Source organism: Streptopelia decaocto (genome assembly GCF_964273445.1).
Source record: "Streptopelia decaocto genome assembly, chromosome: 15".
Lineage (NCBI taxonomy): Eukaryota > Metazoa > Chordata > Aves > Columbiformes > Columbidae > Streptopelia > Streptopelia decaocto.
Genome location: NC_138670.1, coordinates 4,496,679 through 4,518,386, shown reverse-complemented (window position 1 = coordinate 4,518,386; position 21,708 = coordinate 4,496,679). Strand labels below are relative to the sequence as shown.

At 42.0% G+C, this 21,708-nt stretch overlaps 1 protein-coding gene across 2 annotated transcripts; it reads right to left on the bottom strand.

Annotated features, from left to right (window-relative positions):
- Nucleotides 1-2,143: 2,143 nt before the first annotated feature.
- Nucleotides 2,144-20,955, bottom strand: BCL7A (BAF chromatin remodeling complex subunit BCL7A). Of its 2 annotated transcripts, XM_082066585.1 has the most exons (7): nt 20,710-20,945; nt 16,459-16,567; nt 12,916-12,997; nt 10,679-10,775; nt 9,177-9,344; nt 6,966-7,087; nt 2,144-5,742 (listed from the first exon to the last, which is right to left on the bottom strand). In XM_082066585.1, exons 2-7 carry the CDS (start codon nt 16,491-16,493, stop codon nt 5,671-5,673), a joined length of 576 nt encoding a protein of 191 aa, XP_081922711.1. In that variant the 5' UTR covers nt 16,494-16,567; nt 20,710-20,945; the 3' UTR covers nt 2,144-5,670. The 2 variants fall into 2 exon arrangements, with proteins under 2 accessions (XP_081922711.1, XP_081922710.1); XM_082066584.1 differs by lacking the exon at nt 16,459-16,567 and having other exon boundaries at nt 20,710-20,955.
- Between the last annotated feature and the right edge of the window lie 753 nt (nt 20,956-21,708).

Sequence of the window (21,708 nt, the reverse complement as noted above, 5' to 3'; positions counted from 1 at the left end):
GTAAAACCGGAAATAAGATCAAGGGAAAACTCGAGGGATAGAGAATGAAAGTCTCGGGCACAGACAGAAGAGGCATTCCTGCAATATCAAAATTATACCCTTGCAGAGATGTAACACTGTCAATTAGAGAGAATGAAATAAAAGATGGATCACTGTGTTTAGGGGCAGACTGATAGGTCAGATACTTCCCCACAGATGAAAGGAGCAGTGAGGAATGGTCACATCACATGAGGGCTCTTAGAAATCTTTAAAAATGAAGAGCAACATTCAGCTGTTAGTCAGCATCTCATATGACTCAAATTCCTAAGAAAAGACCATAGCAATATTTAGCTTCAAAGCTGGTTATTGTTACCTTAAGTTGTTGCTTGTTATTAAAAAGCCATGTTTTGTCCCAGCAAAGCATTCTGATTCTTCTAATGGCAAAAAAAGCAAAACATTTCAAAACAACATCCGTAGTTTTACAATGTCTATTTTAAATCTGACAGGTAGTTTGTTAACAGCACCTGAACAAAATTAAACAGCACAACCACCCATCGATAGCACTGTCTACAGTACTTCCATGACAACGGCCTGTACATTTACCTCACAAATCTATAAGCAAGCCGCACTTGCTTCTGTGTGCAAGGAGGGACAACTTGTTAAACTCAGGTGGCTTGGTAGCAATGCAATTTTCTAAGTTACCAGCACACCAAACCATCATTTAAAATAAAAGTAGCTGTCTTGGGCTATAACAAACATGTGATGCAGGTCAGGGTTTGCTCCTGTCATCTGCAGAGCAAATACTGCAGGTGCAAGATGTAACCCTTAAAATAAATCCAGTGATTTCGAGGACAGAGCTCTTGGTTTGCCTTTTTTAAGATCAGCATTGAGGTCAAGACCCCCAGTTATCCTTCACTCCAGAGTCAGGAATTCCAGGAGGAACAAGGAAACACTAAGGGGCCACAGCAGTGTTTTCTGAGTATACTTTTTCTTACTGTTTCTTTTCAGCAATCTGCAGTGCAAGGTGAAACACAGGCCACCATCGTTTGACGATGCTCCTTCAAAACAGGCTTTTTAGCAGAGAAGACATTTACCAACCTAAAATTCAACTGTAACATGCACAGAGCAGAGAAGCATTCAAGCTGTTTAAAAACATACACCTGCGGTAACACTCCACAACACTTAGCGGTGAGATATTATCCTCCTGAATCTGCAGACAGCAAGATAAGCATTCCCATTTTGATGAGGCGCAAGAGCTCCAGGAATCTCGCTCCCAGCCAACCCCTCACCGCCGGGCCGGCTCTGCCCGTCCCGCTCCCAGGCAAACCACAGCGAGCCTCCCGCCCGCCGCCCGGCCCCAGCCCAGCCCGCTCGCCCCGGCCGCGCTGCCGCCAGCCTTACCTGCTATGGGGCCGCTCCTCCTTACATCCTCTTTTCTACTTCTGTTCTCTTCTCTCTTTCCAGTTCCATCCTATATATCACTACCTTATAGAAGTTTGCTCATTTAATCCAAAAAGAAAGAAAAACAAACCAATGCACGCAACCCAACTAACTAAAAATGGGTACTTTTCTTCCCAGGTAAACACATTAAACTGGTTGATAAGAGGATGCCCCGAGCACCCCAGTAAATGCGAGCGAGGCAACACAACGGAGCCAGGAGCAGGCGAGCGGTGAGCCAGAGTGGTTCAGCTGCCTGTGGAACCACAGGCCACTTTGGGACAGAGCACATAGAACACTAAAAATAAGCTGGACACTTTATATCCATCCTGAATGTAAAGAATCTTTCCAAAACTTTTCCCCTTGCTAGCACTGGACTCCATACAATGCCATCCCCAACGCCGATTTAAATTACCACAACGCATAAGCTGAGCACCAAGCCAACACTAAGCACCTTAAACTACCGAGTTATTCTGCAGATTGCTGTAATTACATTGGCCACATCTATTTGTTTGCTGTTGTTGCAACAACAAACTGCCCCCGCCCTGCTACAATATCAAGAAACCTTTGGTCCACTCAAAGGTAAGTAATTTTACACATTACCAAATGAGACAACACCATAGAATGGACATTTTAAAATACCATTTATAAAACCAGAAATTTATTGTAATTAAAAAAAAAAAAACAAACTGAGATTAAGTTTCTTGATAAAATCATTCACACGGCATTCATGTTGTGATTTTTTATTTTATTTTTGAAATGAAACCATTGTACATTGTACAAACCATAACTACCGATGGAATAAATAAGTGAAAAATTATACTGCTGTACAACACACACACACACAAATCATAAGATGAAAAACAATTAGGTATTGAAGAAAACAAAATTCTTTACACCTTCTAACAGGCCCTTAGATATAAAGAACATTCCAAAACATGACAATGTTTATGTATGAAGATAGCCACCCAAAACCAATATTTTATACTGCCTTGTTGATTATTTTTTTGTTGTTTTGTAAGTGCCAGCACTTTTTTGGAATGTTTAACAACTACTTTCCCAAGCATAAAAATTCCAAGGAATAGTTCTGCTATAAAATGTTTGGCTGAGTAAATCGCTTATTGGGAAGGCCTTCCCGCGTGTTCCACAAACTCAGCTGATTTACTTGCTTGCTTCTATTTTTTTCTTTTTTTTTTCTTTTTTTTTTAATGATTTTTTTTTCTATTTTATGTATTTGTAACTGAAGCTCCAACATTCAGCATTGTAGCAAGGAAGCACTTCTTGATATTTGCACTATTTCTAAAACATTAGCTGTATGAGAACTTTCAGTCATCTTGAAGAAAATTACATCTCTCCTTCTGCTCCACGTCTCAATGCTTTCAATAAACCCTTTTACAGTGAGTTCATAAAACAAGTTTCTGGTAGAGATAGGTCCAAGCCAAAAAAAAGCTGGATTTATATCTGGTTTCAAACCTCAGGTTGATTTGAATTCCATGTTCTGGTTTGGTCCCATCTGTACTTTCTGGCATTAAAATGTGTTTAATCACATCCGTTGGCCCATAAATGTTATCAGGCACTTCAAAAAAAGACTAATAACAGTCTTATACACTATTTTGGATTTCTTCATACCAGATAATGTCAAAGTCTCTTCCCTTAGAGACTGACAATAGCAGGTCTAAGGAACCCAAATCTATCTGCTTGTTCAGTTGTCTGTTGTCACTAGAATCTCTGGTTAAAAAAACACAAGTTCTGAATGTATTCTGTAGAAGCTGTAAATAAAGCGTTACTACTCCAGAAATAAAGCCTCTAGGAACATGGTTATGATGCCTTGTCGTGTAAGCCACAGAACAATGAACAGTTCTGAGCAGAAGCCACAGGAGAGAAAAGGAAGTTTATAATTAAACCTGTTGATGTCAATAATGCCAATAAATGCTTCTATCTAATGAAAAATTTGAGGTATTTTTAGTGCTATTTATATATTTTATTTCTTTCTAAAGTACAGGAATTAGTTTCTAAACGAAAAGTCTATTTACTCCCTTGGAAACATCTACAAAATGAAAATTAAAAGCTTGCCGCGATGCACCTGAAGAGAGGGATTAGTAAACATGACTACTTGTCAAAGGTGGCATCAGAGTTGGTTTGTTTTAGCATTAAAACCAACAAAAAGTTAGTAAATCAAAAATATTTTAAAGTTTGAATCTTTCTAGATTTGCCCATTTAATATATCAATAGAACTTCTCACAAAATATCACTTAAATCTGAATGTAATATACATACAAATCAATCGTCATTGACCAGTTATCCACATTTTAGGCATACACACAATTCAAGAGAGAATTCTACTGTTTCATTGCATATAATTGTGCAAATACAGTTTTTTGGCTCCTCATTTCCTTATTTTCAGAATGTTAATGGACTTCATGATCAGACCAGAAATCCCAAAAACCTCATTACGGAGCAGACTGTTTCCGTGAGTGATTTGTCATCCAATTTTATTCAGTTAAAATCCCAATTCTTTTTATATTTCAACAGAAAGGAAAAGTTCTGAAACTGAGTTTTGTACGTTATTTGGAGTTCAATCCCACGACCGCCTTCCAGAAGGTCCGTACGGCTCCCACTCCTCCCTCCGTTCCCTCCCCAAACTTCCCCACCTCTTTTTCCATAATAAAGTGGTAATTGCAAACCCAATACAGTAGTCTAAGTGCAAGCCATTTTCACTATTGGAGAATTCAGAAATAAATAAGCTTAATGAAGAGCTAATTATGAAAAATGTATCAACTGGAAGCAATTTTTTTATTATTATTTTAAAAAGTATTTACAGTTCTTAGCTTACAAACTATATGCAACCATTTTCAGAGCTGTGAGATCATATTTTAAGTTACAAGTTCCATCTCCCACACAAAGCGAAGACAGACTAAGGGCCCGATCCAGCAATACAGATGTACGTATGGATGTACATACGCGCACGTGCGTACTGAAGCGAGAAATAAGCGGTTCCTGCCGACACCGGGTGTTTATAAGTGGGAGCTCACCCTGGAAGTACAAAGCTGACCGCACTTACAGCCCGAAGAAGACGGTTCTGCGCTTCTACACGCCGTGAAATTGAAGGGAGTTGCACCCACTTCGTGCCTTTGCATCAAGTTTAGCGCAAGCACGCTAAAGAACAGAACATTTCTAACAATGATGTCGGGAAACAACAAGGCTTATTTACAAGACTTGCTGAAAGAAAGAAAGAAAGAAACCCCCAATACAGTATTAACCTGGAACACAGAAGTAAACATCTTCTAAAGAAACAACACAATGAAATCCAGTTCAGTGAAAACATGATATCAAAAAAGACCAATTTAAATGAATTCACTGTGCATCAATCCCTTTGATCCTATTTATGTACATAGTGGAACTTTTCTGTAAAGCAAGTTGTACCCAGTACAGATATCTGGACCTAATACGTAAGTATTTTAACTGCTGTGTTATAGTATATATTCAGATCTGGACTATAAATGGTGAACAGATCATGTTAACTTCTGATGAAGTTAAGTATTTAGAAGACCAAATTTACAGTTGCGAATGCCATGCATTCAATAAAAGATCTCCACTATAGCTGCTAAAATAAAATATCAAGCTCCTTTTTCTCCTTGGACTCCAAGAGTGAAAATGGCTTCCTGATCTGTATTTGTTAAAAATTTAAGCACCAGGGATTTAAAAATTAAAAACAAAACAAAACAAAAAAAAAAAAAAGAAAAAGCCTTACTACATGGCATTATACAAACATAGGCCACTTTGTAAAGGAGACAGTTGCAAAACAACTTTTAAAAGTTAGCACTGTTTTCAGAACACAAGGCACAAAACAAAAGCAGACATCACACCAGAACAATGAACTTCACATGAAAGCTAATACCTGACCTGTACCATCCTTAAATATCTTACAATGTTAAATAGAGAAATGAAAAAAAAAATACAGCAGCAACATAATTGTAATTTTGACTTTAGAAACAGTGCGTAGACCCCTCCTGAGTTGTTTACTCCAACCATTTCAGAGACAGTAACTTAAAAGTTCTCAATGTTTGTTTCACAGGAAAAAGTTTTCAGTGTCTGAGAAGTTAAACCTTTGTTAGGCTTTCTTGGATTTTTGCTTGGTAACTTGAAAAGTTAGGAGTTCTGTCCTCATCCAAGAGAAGATGCTTAAGTAAGGTTGTTCTATAATTAAGCCCACTGATGTACCTTACATAAAAACTGACCAGAAAGATCTATAGTCTAAATCTCTTCAACATTTTGTTGGGAAGCCTCTACTTTCATCTTTTTAGAAGGTGGCACTCCTTCAGAGTCCTTAAGGAGGGGGAAAAGAAAAACAACCACATTATCATTGCATTGAATTTCAGGCACCATAAACATCAAACAAAAACCACGAAGAAATTCCCTGGCTTGTCATTTGTAAAATACAAAGCAACCCTGCATGTGAGAATGACATGACCAAGTGCATTTGCTTCCTGAAATCACTACTTACAAAGATGCTGAAGGGAGTGGAGCATCTCCCATGTGAGGAAAGGCTGAGGGAGCTGGGGTTCTTGAGCTTGGAGGAGACTGAGGGGTGACCTCATTAATGTTTACAGATATATAAAGGGTGAGTGTCAGGAGGATGGAGCCAGGCTCTTCTCGGTGACAACCAGTGATAGGACAAGGGGTAATGGGTGCAAACTGGAACACAAGAGGTTCCACTTAAATTAGAGAAGAAACAACTTCTCAGTAAGGGTGACAGACACTGGACCAGGCTGCCCAGGGGGGTTGTGGAGTCTCCTACTCTGGAGACATTTGAAACCCACCTGGACACCTTCCTGTGAAACCTCATCCGGGTTTTCCTGCTCCGGTGGGGGGATTGGACTGGATGAGCTTTCGAGGTCCCTTCCAATCCCTGACATTCTGTAATTCTGTGATCTTACCTCAACATCTGAGCACTTGTTGTTGTCTACAGACAAAGGGCAAAATTCTAGTGCTGGGCCCACAGCGAATATTCCAAGCAAGAGTCTTGATGCATCGTTATACCCAGACTTCCCTCAGCTCACGTTAGCTTACGATTTAATGTTAACACAACTGGAGTACAACCCACACCCAGCGCACACTGATTTCCTCCCGCTGCAGCCAAAGCAAGCTCTGCAGGACGGAACACGCAAGGTTTGGAAAGCGCGAGGTGTGCGCTGGAACAAGCCAACCACCCACAAGGAAAAGCAACGGACTGAGCTGCGCTCTGCCCGCAGATCTCGGCAATTTATTAACGTGAAATTTTAATATTCCCTTACAAAACTAACAGAGACTGGTTTAGGAAACTGAGAAGTAAACCAGACCCATCTAGTTTTACTGTCCAAATTATGTGACATGCAAGAAGACAATCCAATTAACCACAAAACCAGATACATCTAATAGTCTATGGCTGCTTTACTGTCATCAACTTTGGAAATAAGTCTAAATACACAACTGGCCTCCTTACATTTGCTTTTTGGTAAAAATCCTCTTTTCCAAATTCCAAATAACTGGGCTTTTGCGCTTAAAGTTACCTGAGAGTTTTTAGATGCCTCTGTAATTATATCGTTTTCTCCAGAGGATTGAATTTCTGCTTTCTCTGAACTATTCACGGAATTTTCCATTGAAGACTGTGAATTCTGTTCATCAGAGGTATCTGAAATGTCAAGAAAGAATTTTAAGCCAACAAATGAAAGCATTCAGCAGGAACTTTTAGGATGCCTTCTCATTAGCAACATCCCAAACGCATCAATTTCACCCACATGTAACCATTACCAACAGCATGTGTGACAGTATCAATATAATGAACTAAACAGCATCCAGTGGCTGGGCTCAGTCCCTAGAGGGAGCCAAGCTCCTGCACACCCTGCGACACAGAATCACGTCAACACTATTAGCAAACAAGTTTCAACATAAACATTGCAAACGGGACGACCTCAAGGAAACTTCCTTCAAACCAAAATGAAAAACAGGTACAAAAAGGGCTGAATTGTGATTTGGAAATTCAGCTAGCTAGCTTAACCATTAAGGTTGCAGACTTTTTAATTCTAGTGCATACTCATGGAGAAGTCTTCCAGCTCCTTATAGCTCTTACATGCTGCCACTTTTCCTGTTTGTTTGTTTGATTGTGGGGGTTTTTGTTTGTTTTTAAATCCTTCTCTTTCTCTCTTAAGGCAAGATTTACAGAGGACTCAGGGTTAAAGCATATGAATATTTTTCTAGTGTACTGTACAAAAAGCATCACAGGCGTTTCTGAAAGCTTCTCAGACTGAATTCAACATGAAGTGACACCTGTGATGAGCAGTCTCAAAGATCACATTCAGCACACTCGGACAGAATCATCTTCCTTTCCATGTCTCACCAGAAAAGCATGTTCCTACTGATAAAGAAACAAGTCCCGAGGGTCAGAAGGAATTTCAATTACTGTTGTGGATGTCTCGGCACACATTGCAACTTGGGCTAAGGAGCACTGTGATCCGCACATCTTCTCAGTACAGGAAAACACCTCGAGCTGCTCTGGTCTCTTCCAGGTGCCGCTGACAATCCCCACTCACTGGGCAAGGGGATCCAGGCTCCGAACGGCATGGCCCTGAGCTATCCCGGTGCCTGTGATGACTTGTATGCCTATCAGAATGTCCTGAATGCACCTGTTTTCTTTAAGAAGTCCATAGGAGGCATTTCTGACCCTCCAAACTGTCCCCTGGCCTTAAGAAACCTCCCTGATATTGGTGTAGTAACATGAGACAGACATACAAGGTCATTAACTGTATCCTGCTGAATAGTGTCACAATTCCAGGGGTTTAATTGCTCATAACTCTTCAGTAGATAAATAATTATTTCATAAATTTTTAAACATGGCATATAACCAATAGAAAAAAATACATTAATAACATGTATTTTTTGCCATTACCTCTCCCTTTCATCTTCTAGCAACTGGCTCTGGAACTATTCCAGAGAACTTGGTATGATTGTCCCTGAAACTAAATTTAGTCCGAGAAGCACGTACACTATGTCACAGCTTCACACAAGGGGGTTCAGACAATGTCAGACCAACGAGTAAATCCTCACTGTTCACCATGACCAAAAATGTTAGCTGAGATTTTCTTTGAAGGATATGGTGTTCTGATTTATTCCTATTTGGTGACGACTCAGTTGTCAAATTTTAACCCCAATTAACAATGACGACATTTAACATACTTAACCATTCTGGTATTACCAAGATAAAAGCTCTAAATTTAAATTGGTTAGTGCATCTACTGAGCTAAGAACTAAATCGGGAGGGTGTAATTTAATTGCTTTGCTATGGGAAGAATTCTGCAACCAAATCATTAGAATGGTGTTAGGGACATCTTTTATCTGTTATCATAGGATGAAAAAAGTTACAGTCCTGAGAATATAAATACAGGGCACGTTTCAATTACCCAAAATAACATTTAAAGAGTGAGGTTCGGAACAATCTCTTAACCTATACATACTTTTAATCTGTGTGCAACTGCAATGTAATACTGTAACACTTCTTTTTCCTCTCTGAAAACACCCTGAATGTCAATCTGACCTTTCCAGCTGCACGGAAGGATCACCGGTAGGCCAGACAGATTATGGCCCATTTTCTCATAAGTGCTGAGAATCCAAAACGATTTATTTTGAATTGTTATTATTCAGTTCTTAAAACAGATAAGCAAATAAATGATGCACTAAAGGATAACATTTTTTGTTTGGCTCTGAAGATGGTGTTTTCAGCTCACCTTCTGAACCAGGCTGCTCCTTCGCTTCTGCCTGAGTTTCGTCAGACTTGACTTCAGTGCTGTCTGCTTGTGTTGACAAGTTCTGTTCTGGTGCTGGACTGGAATTACTACTGTTCTCTTGTTTTATTGGAGAAGCATCAGCTATTGAACTCTGGTTGCTGTTGTCATCTATTAACAAAAAAGGTAAAAAAAAAAAACACCTAAAACTAATTTGACAAGATAAAAAGCACACCTTAATCCTTCCATATTTTCCCTATATTATTCCCTGATAACACAAGATACAGTCTGGCTCATTGGGGATCCAGTCCAAGCATTTAGACCAGCACTACATCTAACTTTTTTCCACACCACCACAATTTTTGCTCTTGCAGCCTATGTTGTAATAGAGGAATTTTCTAGAAGTTAACAAAAATCAGAAAAGGTGCTCTAACTAATATTATACAATAAAACCAAGAGTGTCTAACTCAGATCTCTTCCAAATGAACCCCATGAAGGTAAAATATAACATCCAGTCTCAATGCCAATAGTTTCTAAGGGAAAATTGTCCAGAATATTCTCTAGCCTCCAAAAACTTGGATCACAGTAACTTTCTGCAGCACAGATCGTGTCTCTGTAGTTAACAGGAAATACTCTGCCCGAACCCTCTTCCTGTGATACATGATAAAAAAACCGAAGTATTATATTCACCTCACAGATGGGAGAAACAAGACTTAAGAAAATTAAATGATGTGACCAAGGTAAAAGCTCAGAAGTTTGAAACAAATGAAAAATTAATCCAGATCTGTGAAAATCCTGCTCGATCCTTTAATTGCCAGACAATACTCGCTCTGAACACCGCAAAAAATAACCAGGAGGCAACGCAAATAAAAATGAAATTAAAAAATTACAACCCACTAAAAAGAGAACCCCTGTTCTCGGTTCAAATAGTGCTGCATTTTCAGCCATAATTGTTATTCAAACACCTAGAAGGTAAAAAATTGTACAGAGCTGAGCCGTGCAAGCTCCTCTGTAATAAACACCAGCTTAACACTCAACAATTCACACTTAAAGAGAAAAAATCATCTAATAGTACCAGAGTGGCAAGCAAAAAAATGTTCTATTAACCAGTTAATTTCATCAAGCTGAAGCCAAAGGAAGACAGCAGAGACCCAGAGCTCGCTGCCCTGGCGCTCACACACCGAGGCCTGACTCACCTACCGAGTTAAAAAGTACAAAACCTGCACAAATTTTAGCAGGTGCCACTGAGGTCTTTTGGTTCTTCAAGAAGCAAACTCAACAGAATTACTACTTCACCCGAGTGTAGTATTTTGAATGATAGATATTTCTATTTTTATTTTCATTTTAGCTCCACTATCATTTTTTTACCCACACAGCCCAAATACAAATGGCATTTAAAAAACTGTCAGTACATCCACACAAGTCCAAGGTGCCAAATGAGTATCTGTTTTCACTTCTAGGCGGTACTTTCAGAGCAGGGCCAGCGGGGCTGACGTCCCACTCACCATGCATGTCCATCATCCCTGGAGAGGAGCTGTTCTCTGGAGTGGTCACTTCAGAGCCAGATTTTTCATCTTTACCTTTCTTCTTATTCTTATTTTTCTGAAAAACAAGAGTTACCACGAACAAATGATACTATCACCACAAAGAGAAATCCATGTTGCAATATAAAACCCTTCCCACTCATTGCTTCTGAAAGCATCTCACTTAATTTCAAGTGAGAAATAAACCCAAGGCAATAATCACTGACATTATCAATAATGTATTAGCCCAAATAACTACAGGCTGTTTTTCTCACTGTATTCTTCGTGACACAAAACACTAGGATATATAGGTTTTTATCCAGAAATAAGTGTGTTAGCACTTAAACACATTTTTCATCTTCAAACAACTGCACAATTTTTGTAAAAAGTACAAAATTTCTCAATCATACCCCTCATTCTACAAAGAGGGAATGGATCAAGTGGCTTGTTGGAACTGAGGCAGAGAACTTGGGAGGTGCTGGCTGCTAACTGTGTACTCCGTCCAAAGAGCTACAAAAGCAAGGTCAGAACAATCTCTGCTGCACCAGGAGAAGGGAAGAACAATATCGCTGACCAGCGACAGGGCTACCACTCATGACATTTGCAATTTCTGAGCTGGTAACTCTGCTCACTGTACAGTTTATGCACATCCACTGCTACAAAACTAAATACGTTCTCCCCTCCAGATCAGAAAGCTTGTAGAATACACCTAGACAACATGTGTGCACGCACAACAGGAATGAGAACAGATCTAGAATTTTTAAGCTAGAGACAGTTTTTTACCTCTTTCTCAACGACTAACACTGCAGAAACCTCCTACTTCTCTACAATTCATGCTGCTTCTTCATTAAAACTACAAGATGAATTAAGAAAACCCAGACTGGCCTAAAACAAAGCGCATAAGCAAGACAGTGCTGCACAAACAATAGGTCACGACACGCTCCTGACCGAAGGGCAGTATGGACTGCATGCGGTAAAACAAAGGAGGAGACAGTGGCATCCATCACATGGAAATCCGCGCCTGCTAACGGATGCAGCATTTGCAATTAAGACGTGATGTAATTGGTCTCGTAGGAGAAAAAGCAGCTGCGCTGCTTTTGGAGGATCCTGCGTGCCCGCTCAGAACACAATTAAAAGCCTGACTCTAGGAAGAACGCTCGTCAATCCATCCCATTGGATAAGACAGTGACCTCCAACAAGGGGAGGAACTAAAACCACAATCAAATATTGTCTAAGACTGCAGAAGTTCAACATGTGATACCCGGAAGGACTATTCCCTCTATTTTAAACAGATTATTAGGCTTATTTTAAAATTGTATTGTTACTTCAGAGAAGCCAGATTTTATTCCCTAATATGTGTAACAGAGGTGAAAGCACGTGGACTTCTTTACCTTTGCAAAATGAAAGTTCAGAGGAGACATAATCTCTCTCAGGTTTGAGCTTTTTTCTTTTTAAAGGTTTTTTCTTTTAAAGGTTTAACCATCAAAGTGGTGAGGTTCTACAACAGCCTTCCAAAACTAGGAGGAGGAAAGAGCCTAGCTAATTCTCTAATTCCAGTTCAAAGAAATGTCAAAGTGGCTTAGGAACAACATGTGAAGGGGGAAGTAATCTAATTTGTATTCACTAAAATCAAAGAACTTCCATTTGAAACATAAAGCAGTAAAAAAGATCCCATTCTCCTGTTCTAGTAAAAAGTAAGTACACCGTCTGCTCCTTCACAGGTGAATGAAATCGGATTTAATACAAGTGCTCTCAGTTTCGGAGGACTTTCCTACCCCTACTTCAGTGTTCTGCACCAATTTTTGAGCAAAACAGCAGTGATGCACAGACGGAATACCTTCTCCACACAGTTGTAAACCAGCTACTTTCCTTTAAAGCTTCAGGCAGAAAGAGGGGAAAAGTAATTTATGTCTTAGCTTTCCCTCCCCGGTATTATGTTGGAGAAAGGTTTCAAAAATCAGTTTCAAGCCAACCGTGTAACAGTTATCTGAGAACTGATCCAAGCTGACTCCGGGAAGACTGACACCCACTGAACCATCACCATCACTTTCTGTAGAGATCAACGTTTTCCCTGGAGCATTTATATTCAAACACTTGCAAGACCCACACCAGCCTTAGCTTAAAAAGGCTCGAAGCAGAGAGAGCAAATTTCTTTTGACTGTCCCTAAACATCAGTGTCTACACCTCGGAAAAAAGCGAGATATCTGCAGGATACTTACATCATCGACTTTTGGTTCTGTTACTGGTACCCATTTGTAAATCCTTAGGGATGTGTCGCCAACTGTCACCCACTTCTTCTCCCTATAAAATCACAATGCAGGACAATTAAAGTTAAACTTCGGATTCAAAAGAAAGTGATCTACTATTGTAAGTTGTCAAGGATTTAAATAGGCTATTAAGTAGGATGATGTCTATTACATAGTCTTTAGTGCTGCATTGTGCAAATTGTTCTTTGCATTTCAAAAACTTGTTAGAGCACTGCTAACCTCCAGATTTCTCAGGGCTGTTACCTGACTACATGAAAAACTGCAGTAGCAGTAATAAGATCTGGATTAAAGATACAGTTAAGAAGAACAGCTACTGAAAATGCAGATTTAATGCCTACAATTTTCACTTAAGTTTCTAGACAGCAGAAGAGGTTTTAGACAGACCAGTGTGGTTTGATTGTCCTGAAGCTGTTTAATGGTATTAGAAATCTAAGTGCATTTTGACCAACTTAGGTTTATTTTGGGTAGAAATTTGCTGCTAGCAATTTAACGTTCACTCAACGCTCCTGTCAGGCAGCTCTGAAATTCTAGTCTTAGAACCAACAGCCTCATCGGCAGCAATATGTGCCGGGATGCAGAATTCAGACTCTGGAGAGTCACACCGGTAAATTGTGAAGGAAATCTGGTTGGAGGGGTCACGCAGTCACAGGGATGGAAAGGATGCTGAACACTTAAAGGATGAATTCCTTGAGCCCTTTACATCAGAATATTAAAGGAATGTCCACAGTGCCAGAGAAATTTAATCACAATCCTGTGATCAGTTTTCAGGTCACAGATTACAACTGCTGGTTTGGAATATAGCTCTGCAAATGGATCGATTCAAAGTTAACAACGAAGACCGATTCCATTAAAAATTCAGGAACATCTGAAATTAATTTGGCACGAGATCTCAAGCATTCTTCTTTTTAAAAAACATATTTAAATAATAGATTTGAGATCCAGTTACAGTTAAAAAAAACAAAACAATCCTTGCAGGATGGGAGAAGCTGGATGTGACTCCAAATACATATGTGATCGCTCCATTTTTAGAAAGGGCTTCCAGAATCAAAAGCAGCCACATTGTACAAATGCCACAAACATCCTCCTGACTATTTGTTTAGCTACTAAAGCAAATCTTACTTGTTCTCCCTTTGGAGAAGACACTTTCCTATCTAAGAAACAAACCAAAAAAAAAAGGCAGCTTTATATGTGATTTGATAAGATTCTTTCCACAAGAATCTTTTAAATCAAGCACAAAACTATTTCAGATTAATTTCTTTCCTACGGCTCTTCTTGGAGCAGTTTCTCCTCAGTGTGTTTAGATACATCCCCTTGGGTATGCTGGACGGCTAAAGTACGTCAAAACCCCATTTTACGCTGATATGGAGCTCTAATGCTAAATGTGATAAAAATGACCACAGAGATGAGGGCATGTCAATAATGAGAGTGTACTTAATTTTGAAGGGATGACCATGATATATAAATATATATATATTTTAATGATACAAGACAAACTAAACTTATTTCTACTTAAGAAAATCTTTGAAATTATGGAAATAAAACCAGCTGGGGTTTTGTTTTGGGTGTAGAGAGAGGTGAATAAATGCTTTAAAAAAATAAATCAAGATTTTAGTCTTTTCCTACAGCAAAATATTACTTAGAGATGCTGCACTGGAAAACCAAAAGTTCAAGATACCTGTTAGCATCTCAAAGCAGCCTCACACAGCATCTTCACTGGACAGACTGTAGAACACAGGAGGAAACCTATATTAGTAACTTTTTCTTTCTAGTATTAAAGTTAGCCCTGACATTTTAATTCTTTTGAGCTTCTTAAACACCACTTTAAATATTGATAACCCTCAGCTATAGGGATTTTTTTACTGAACTCAATACACAGTAATTCAGACAACAATGGGAATAAGGATATTTTTGTGATGGAAGCACATCGACATCCCAGTCCTGCAAACACTTATGGCTAAAAAGAAAACCCAACATCACACTGCTATTATTCAAATATTTTACAGGTGTGAGCATTTACGGTATTGAACATTTAAGACCATAAAAGTATTCATAGGAAGAAAGAAGACGAGCTCCTCTGAAACTTAATAAAATCATTGGCAACACAAACACCAATTTGTTAACAAAGAAATGCAATGACTTTCAGACATTTAGGGTCAAGAGGGTAAATAAATCCAGGATTTAAGATGTTTATTGTAAATAAAGCTTAGAATATCATCAGTAATACTTACTATCCTTCTATTTCAAAACAAAAACTAAACCAACCAACCAAAATACCCAAATCCCCACAACCACTTCTACTCTGAACACTCACTGTTTATCTTTTGTGCAAAGACACCATCCCAACCTGCTGACCAGGGACTTTCCTTTTCATTTCATTAGAACTGACGATTCACTGACGCTGCCCATAACAATAAGTTTGCTAAACGCTGCAGAAACTACAAAATATTCTCGCTGACCAAATGCTGGAGTAGGAACAAGGAATTAATGAACTCGTGGGCACAAGCCCATTCTGTTGTGAAACTACAGGTAGATTCTCCACCTGTTTTCCTGTCTGTAAAATGGATCTGCTGTTGAACCCTCTTGTCCAGGGACCCCGACCAGAATTCCATCTTTGTTAAGCAATACTAGGCAATATTTTTTTTGCACCATACACTGTTGCATTACTGCTACATAGGTTGATCTCTATATTGACTAGTGGATTGGACAATGTAGAGGAACAACATCAGCCTGAGAGTCATTCAGCCTAAAAATCTGGCAATTACCAACTTTACTTGCCCATGTCTAGCTGACAAGCTCCATAGCTTCACAAACAATAAAAATCTGGTTTCAAACCTCTCCTGTTCCTCCATGAATGACACAGGCATAACAACAATGGAAAGTGGTAAAACTTGAAATATATACAAGATCTTTTCTTTAAATCTTCCATACTGAAAAGTATCTTAAGTATATAGTTAGAGTAAATTCAGAAACTAGTCAATACAACAAAAACAAATCCTTACATTTATCTGAAATTGTGTTAAAGCATTTTTAAATTGTGAACCATATCTGCACAGCATTTAAAGGACAGCCAAGGATATGTGGGGTAAGCAGTAGTATCAACACTTCTTTAGTGCTTATGCCTGAGGCATACTAATATCCTAGAACTTACATAATTATATACTCAATTCCCCATTCTAAATAGCCCAAGACTCTTAAATATATTTATATTTTGTCTATTAACACTAAAGCTCCAAAGATGAATATCCTATTCTGTGTATAAAAGTAATATACCAGTGAGCAAACACAAGTGTTGTATATTACACTTATACATAAAGCGTCAAGGCAGCTTCTGCAGCAGAAACCAGCACTAAAGACATTTGACGGCACAGAAACAGAAAGCCCTTATTGCCAATATATTATCATTCAAGAAAAGGCTTTCACACCTGTTTGGCCTTTTACCGTGACTATCATTTATCACAGCGATCTGTATTTACACAAGGATTTGCTCCCACATACCCCATCTTCTGTTGATGATCACGAAGTGACGTCATAATGCTGAATTTATCACATCACACTCACTTGCATTGCAACAGAGTTTGGTGAAAATCACAGAATTATGACCTCCCTGTGGGATCAAGCAAAGGAGAAAGGGGAATGGGAAAGAAAATGCCATTATTATACACACGAAGTGCTGTGAGATGCACAAAAACAGATGGTTTTTTTGCTTTTCAGAGCACGCCTATCACTATGTAGATGTTCGTCTAATGACCAACGTGAAGTAGCCCCAAACATACATGGTATTTCTTGACCACGCTACAAATACAATAAAAGCCCATGTAGTATGAAGGGACAGAGACTAACAGTTAAGGACACTTTCTCCCTGAGTTCATCTAAATATGGTACATTATGAGAGTCGCCTTTAACTTCCACAGACCAGCACATTTTTGAGCAAGTTCTGCTACGTTCCACATTGCAACAAGCACCTTTTGTTAGAGTAAAGAAACACACAGCTTACGCATGACAAAACTCTACCTTTAACGTACATCCAGCTTCCACCGGAGTCAGAGAGCACGTCCCGGCTCAAAAAGAAACAACCACAAGCCAGAAAAAACGCATCATAATTCAAGCACAGTAACAGCATTTTTGGGCCACCACAGTACTTCAGCACGGTTCTGGGTATTTTTACTGCAACTGCTTGAACTACAATCTTAGTAGGAAACCAAACCCAGGCAATGTAGCCAGACTGAACCAGGGTGGCAATCCAGTAGTGGCAAATAGTATTTTTCCAAAGACAACATGTTAGGAAGCTCTATCTCATAAGTACTTTTCAGAGTGAAAGCCTACTTTAAAAAGGAAGCATGAGCAGCAAAACCTGCAAGAAGCTCAATCTCAGAGCATTACATACCATGGAAAAATATTTTAGCAAGTCTGAATGGAGACAGAACAGAAATGCTACAGCAGTATTGTCTAGAAATTCTACTCCAACCGGCCACAGCTCGCCATCCCAACCAACGGCGCCGGGCAACACGATCTCACTACCCGCGGTGACTTTGCTCCTCAACTTTTACACAACACGCTTTGTTTTAAGCTACATCCCAAGACAAGCCCGGCTCTACAGCCAATTCCCCGCCATCGTAAATATTTAGCACTTTCTGTAAGTACTTTTATCAGTTCTCCAAGTTCACCTCTTCTTCCTAAAGTGCTGTCACTATCCTAGGTTGTGGCTTTGATGGATGAGAAAAAGATCAAATGACTTTTGTGAAGATAGAACAATTTAAAAACGGGGCAACACGATGAGATCTCCTCTTTCCTGGTGCATTCTCTGGACCAGGAGACCTTGCTTCCTCAGCCATATCATCCCTCCAGCCTTATATGTTTGCACAGTTGTCCAAAAGCTCAGCAGTGCTACTATACATACCCCTGCAAATTATTTCACTGCCTCCCAAGACGTGCTACCACTTATGCTTGCCTCCTGGCCATTACTTGTCTTTTAATAAATGTCTGCATTTTCTTTCATTTAATAAATCAGACTTTCATAAAACAAGAGTGTTCCCATTATTCTCCTAATGCTTGTTGAGGGCACGATAGCTTTTTGCCTCTCTTGTCTTGAGAACCCATTTAAAATCTACGCATACCCGTCAATCTTTAAAGACAAAAAACCAATCCTGTACCTTTCAAAATTCATTGAGATAAAATTAACTCAGAGGATTTTGTAAAACAGACTGAAAGAAAAATTGTAAGTACTGTTAAAAAAGTAGAACTGCCCTCTTAGCCATGGAAATTTAACACTTCTGCTACACAAATACAACACAACCGTGTATTCTGCAAGACACGTGCTATGTGTTTTCTAAAATAGATACTCATTCACAAGAGTGGTTTAAACAAAGCAGATACGGTTACATTAATCTCAAGATAAAAACGTAACAACTTCACTGCTTACTACGAAGTTCCAGTGATACCAGAAGTGCCCGGCGCTCTACAAACACACCAGAAGACAGGGTACCTGCATCAAAGGGCTCGCTGTCCAAGAACGGATGGGTATTTTCTCAGGAACAAAGTCTGCCCTGATAGAAAGTGCTTTCCAACCGGTACGTTGGCCGATGTGGCGGTGCAGGCACTCGGCGAGGCTGCTGTGCACCGCCACGGGCCAGCAGGGCTTCGGGCAGCACACACCGGAGCCACCGGCCCCTTGAAAGAGTTTGCAGCTCATTCTGCCTCTCATCTTCGGCACACAGCGCTACAAGCACACCAGCCTCAGAAAACTCTGTTCTGTGAAATGTTGGGTGCAAGGTATTCTGATTTTCAGTGGCTGCATTTCCACAGAAGAGCTGTGGATGGCAACAAATTGCTCCTATTATGCAAATGGAACTGCACACTTGGAAATCGCCTATGTGGCTCTCCCAAAGATGCAGGAATTGCTAGTGTGTCAAGTTCAATTTCGTGCAAACCAAGTCCCACAAAACATTTAAACCACAAGGCACATCTCTCTTGCTAAGTTCCCAATGTACTTGACTGCAGGTGGGGGGAATCACGAGATTCACCATCACGTGATGATTTCTTTGAATGGTTTATGGAAATGCTGGCGAGATGCACACACAAAAATCCATATGAATATTTCTGACAATAATCAAAAGAAACACTGCATGATTCTGTACAGGAAAGTTGTTTCTCCTGAGGGTTAAAACGTACAAAGTCTATTTATACCATAAGATTTATGTTTTATAAAGGAAGCCATAGCAACTAACACCATGGCAAAGAGCCCTTGCCAAGAAAAAATAAATAAATTAGACATTTTGTTGAATGGCCAAGCTTCTGCCTCTACTCCTCTCTGGAATCCACGAACGAGGATTCAAAGTATGCTGCGCTCATGAATGAAATACCTACAGCCAGAATAGTCCCACACATCCAACAATGCTCCTATCTGAACAAAAGTCCTGTCACACCACTACACATTGTTCTGACCCTTCAAAGCTGGTCAGCAAACAGCACTTTAAACCACCACCCAAGTGGAAGAGAGTTCCTGAACCCCACGGAACTGCGGTGCTGGGGCTGCTCCAGCTCCCCACACAACAGCTGGATCCTGTGAAATCCCAGCTCGTGCCCCACGTTACTGGACACACGTCCCGATTCTTTGTCCGGCTCAAGCCAACGGGCCCATTCATCTGCTCAAGCCCATTTAAAACGCAACAATCCGCTTCGCCCGAATAATACACATTTAACGCTGTATTTTGCTTTTCTTTTAATGAAAGCGAAGCATTAGCTGTGGGTTGCGATACAAGCGTTCCCTTATTTTAGCAGGTTCTAAAAAGCTGAGTTATGCAGGTTAATACTAAGCCAAGGGAATTTTCCCATGGGTTTCAAATGTTTAAAGAAAGTATTTTAAGACACATGCACAAATACTACTGAACTTGCTGGAAGAAAGAGATTCACTCTCAAGTCCCACTGCTCGTTATCCCATCCCAAAACCCTGGACACGCTGCAGAACGTTGCAGCGACTCTTTCACTGTATTGTTTAAACACCTCATGTGGATTTTCCTAACAAAAGCAGAAAAAGACAAAAGCGGGAAAATGCCAAGACACGTTTAAGGCCTAACAAAAGGGAATTATTATACCAGGGGTACAACCTTCAATTATAGCATTTAAACCAAATTCTAGCGGCAGATCCGCGCTCTCTCCTGCTCCGCTCGGGATTTACAACAGCGGGACACGATCGCGCCCGGGTTTGCTGCGTGAACTTGAAGGGTAAAATAAATAAATAAGTGTGTAATAATAAAAATAATAAAAGAAACACTCTGTCACATTGCAGAGGTATTTTTAACGGTTTAAAAAAAAAAAAAAAGAAAGAATACTTCTTTGAGCTGTTGCACAGAGAGCGGGCGGCGGGGCTGCCCCAGGCCCGCTCCTCAGGGCCCTTTGTCGGGAGGGCGGCGGGAGGAGCCGGGCCCGACCCGCCGCCCGCCTCCGGCACCCCCCGGCGCGGCCCGGGCCCCGCGGGGCGGCGGGCCGGGGGCAGCGGGAGCGGCGGGGGGCGGCGGGCAGGGGGCTCGGCCGCACAATGGAGCCGCCTCTCGCCCTCACACGCCGCCGCCGCCTTCATGTGACTCGCAGGAGCGAAATGGCTTCTGGGTGCCGCCGGCTCCCCGCCCCCCCGCGGCCGCCCGGCGGGCTCCGGCCCCGTGAGGGGACGGCGCGGGGGTCGGGGGGCGGCGGAGGGTGAGGGGGGAGCGGGGGCGGGCGCGGGGTCCCGGCGCGGCGCGGCCCGCTCACCATTTGCGCACTTTCTCGATGGCCGCCATCACCCGCTTGATATCATCCTTCGCCCGGCTCCGGGTCTCGGCCCGCACCGACCGGCCCGACATGCTGCTGGCGGGGGGGGGACGGCGGCGGCGGCCTCAGCGGAGAACGCGGCGCTCGGCGCTGCTCGCGGCGTCCGTGCGTCCGTCCGCCCGCCCGCACAAAGCTCCGTGCGCTCGGCGCGGCGCGGCTGGGCTCGGCTCGGCTCCGCCCGCCCGCCGGGGCCCGCGCACTGCGCACGCGCCCCGCGCCGCCGCCGGCAGCCCGCGCGCGCGGGGACGGAGGGGGAGGGGCCGGCGCGCGGGACGGGCGCTGTGAGGGGACGGCGGGGTGTGTGAGGGGACAACGGGGACCGTGAGAGGGCAACCGGGACTGTGAGGGACAGCGGGGACTATGAGGGGACAACGGGGACTGTGAGAGGGCAGCCGGGACTGTGAGGGGACGGCGGGGTCTGTGAGGGGACAACGGGGACTGTGAGAGGACAGCGGGGTCTGTGAGGGGACAGGAGGCGCCAACGCCGACCCGGCCGAACCTTTGTCGGGGTCAAGGGGAGGAAGAAGGGTGAGGGGTTGAGGAAGGGGACGCGGGGGCCCTGGCGACACCGCTTCAGTGCCTGCCACCCGCGCCCCCTCAGGCACCCTGGAACTGCGGGGACAAACCGGCGGAGCTGCCGGGGACAAACCGGCGAGGCCTCCCGCGAAAAGGTGCCGGTGAAGGGGAGAGTTTGCCCCCGCGGTCCCTCTTCCCGGCACCGCCAGGGCTGCGTGAGGCCGCGGGCAGGAGCGAGGACCCCGCGGCCCCGTGAGGCAGGAGCAGCTCCGGGGCTCCACCGGTGACACCCCGACCCGTTCGCCCTCAGCTCTGCGGGGAGGCGGGGAAGCTGCTTTGCTGCCGAGCAGCTCGTTCCAGGCGAGTGACAACCGAGCCATCCAGCCCTTGAGCAACTGTCTGTGACAGTATCGCGGACCCTGA

Bases quoted from the DNA above. Each gene is read 5' to 3' on its own strand.
- BCL7A (XM_082066584.1), bottom strand. From the start codon at position 20,801: ATGTCGGGCCGGTCGGTGCGGGCCGAGACCCGGAGCCGGGCGAAGGAT. The intron at 12,998-20,709 runs GTGAGCGGGCCG...GTGATTTTATAG, and splicing joins ATCGAGAAAGTGCGCAAATG to GGAGAAGAAGTGGGTGACAG. The intron at 9,345-10,678 runs GTGAGTGGGACG...TTTTGTTAATAG, and splicing joins AGGGATGATGGACATGCATG to ATGACAACAGCAACCAGAGT.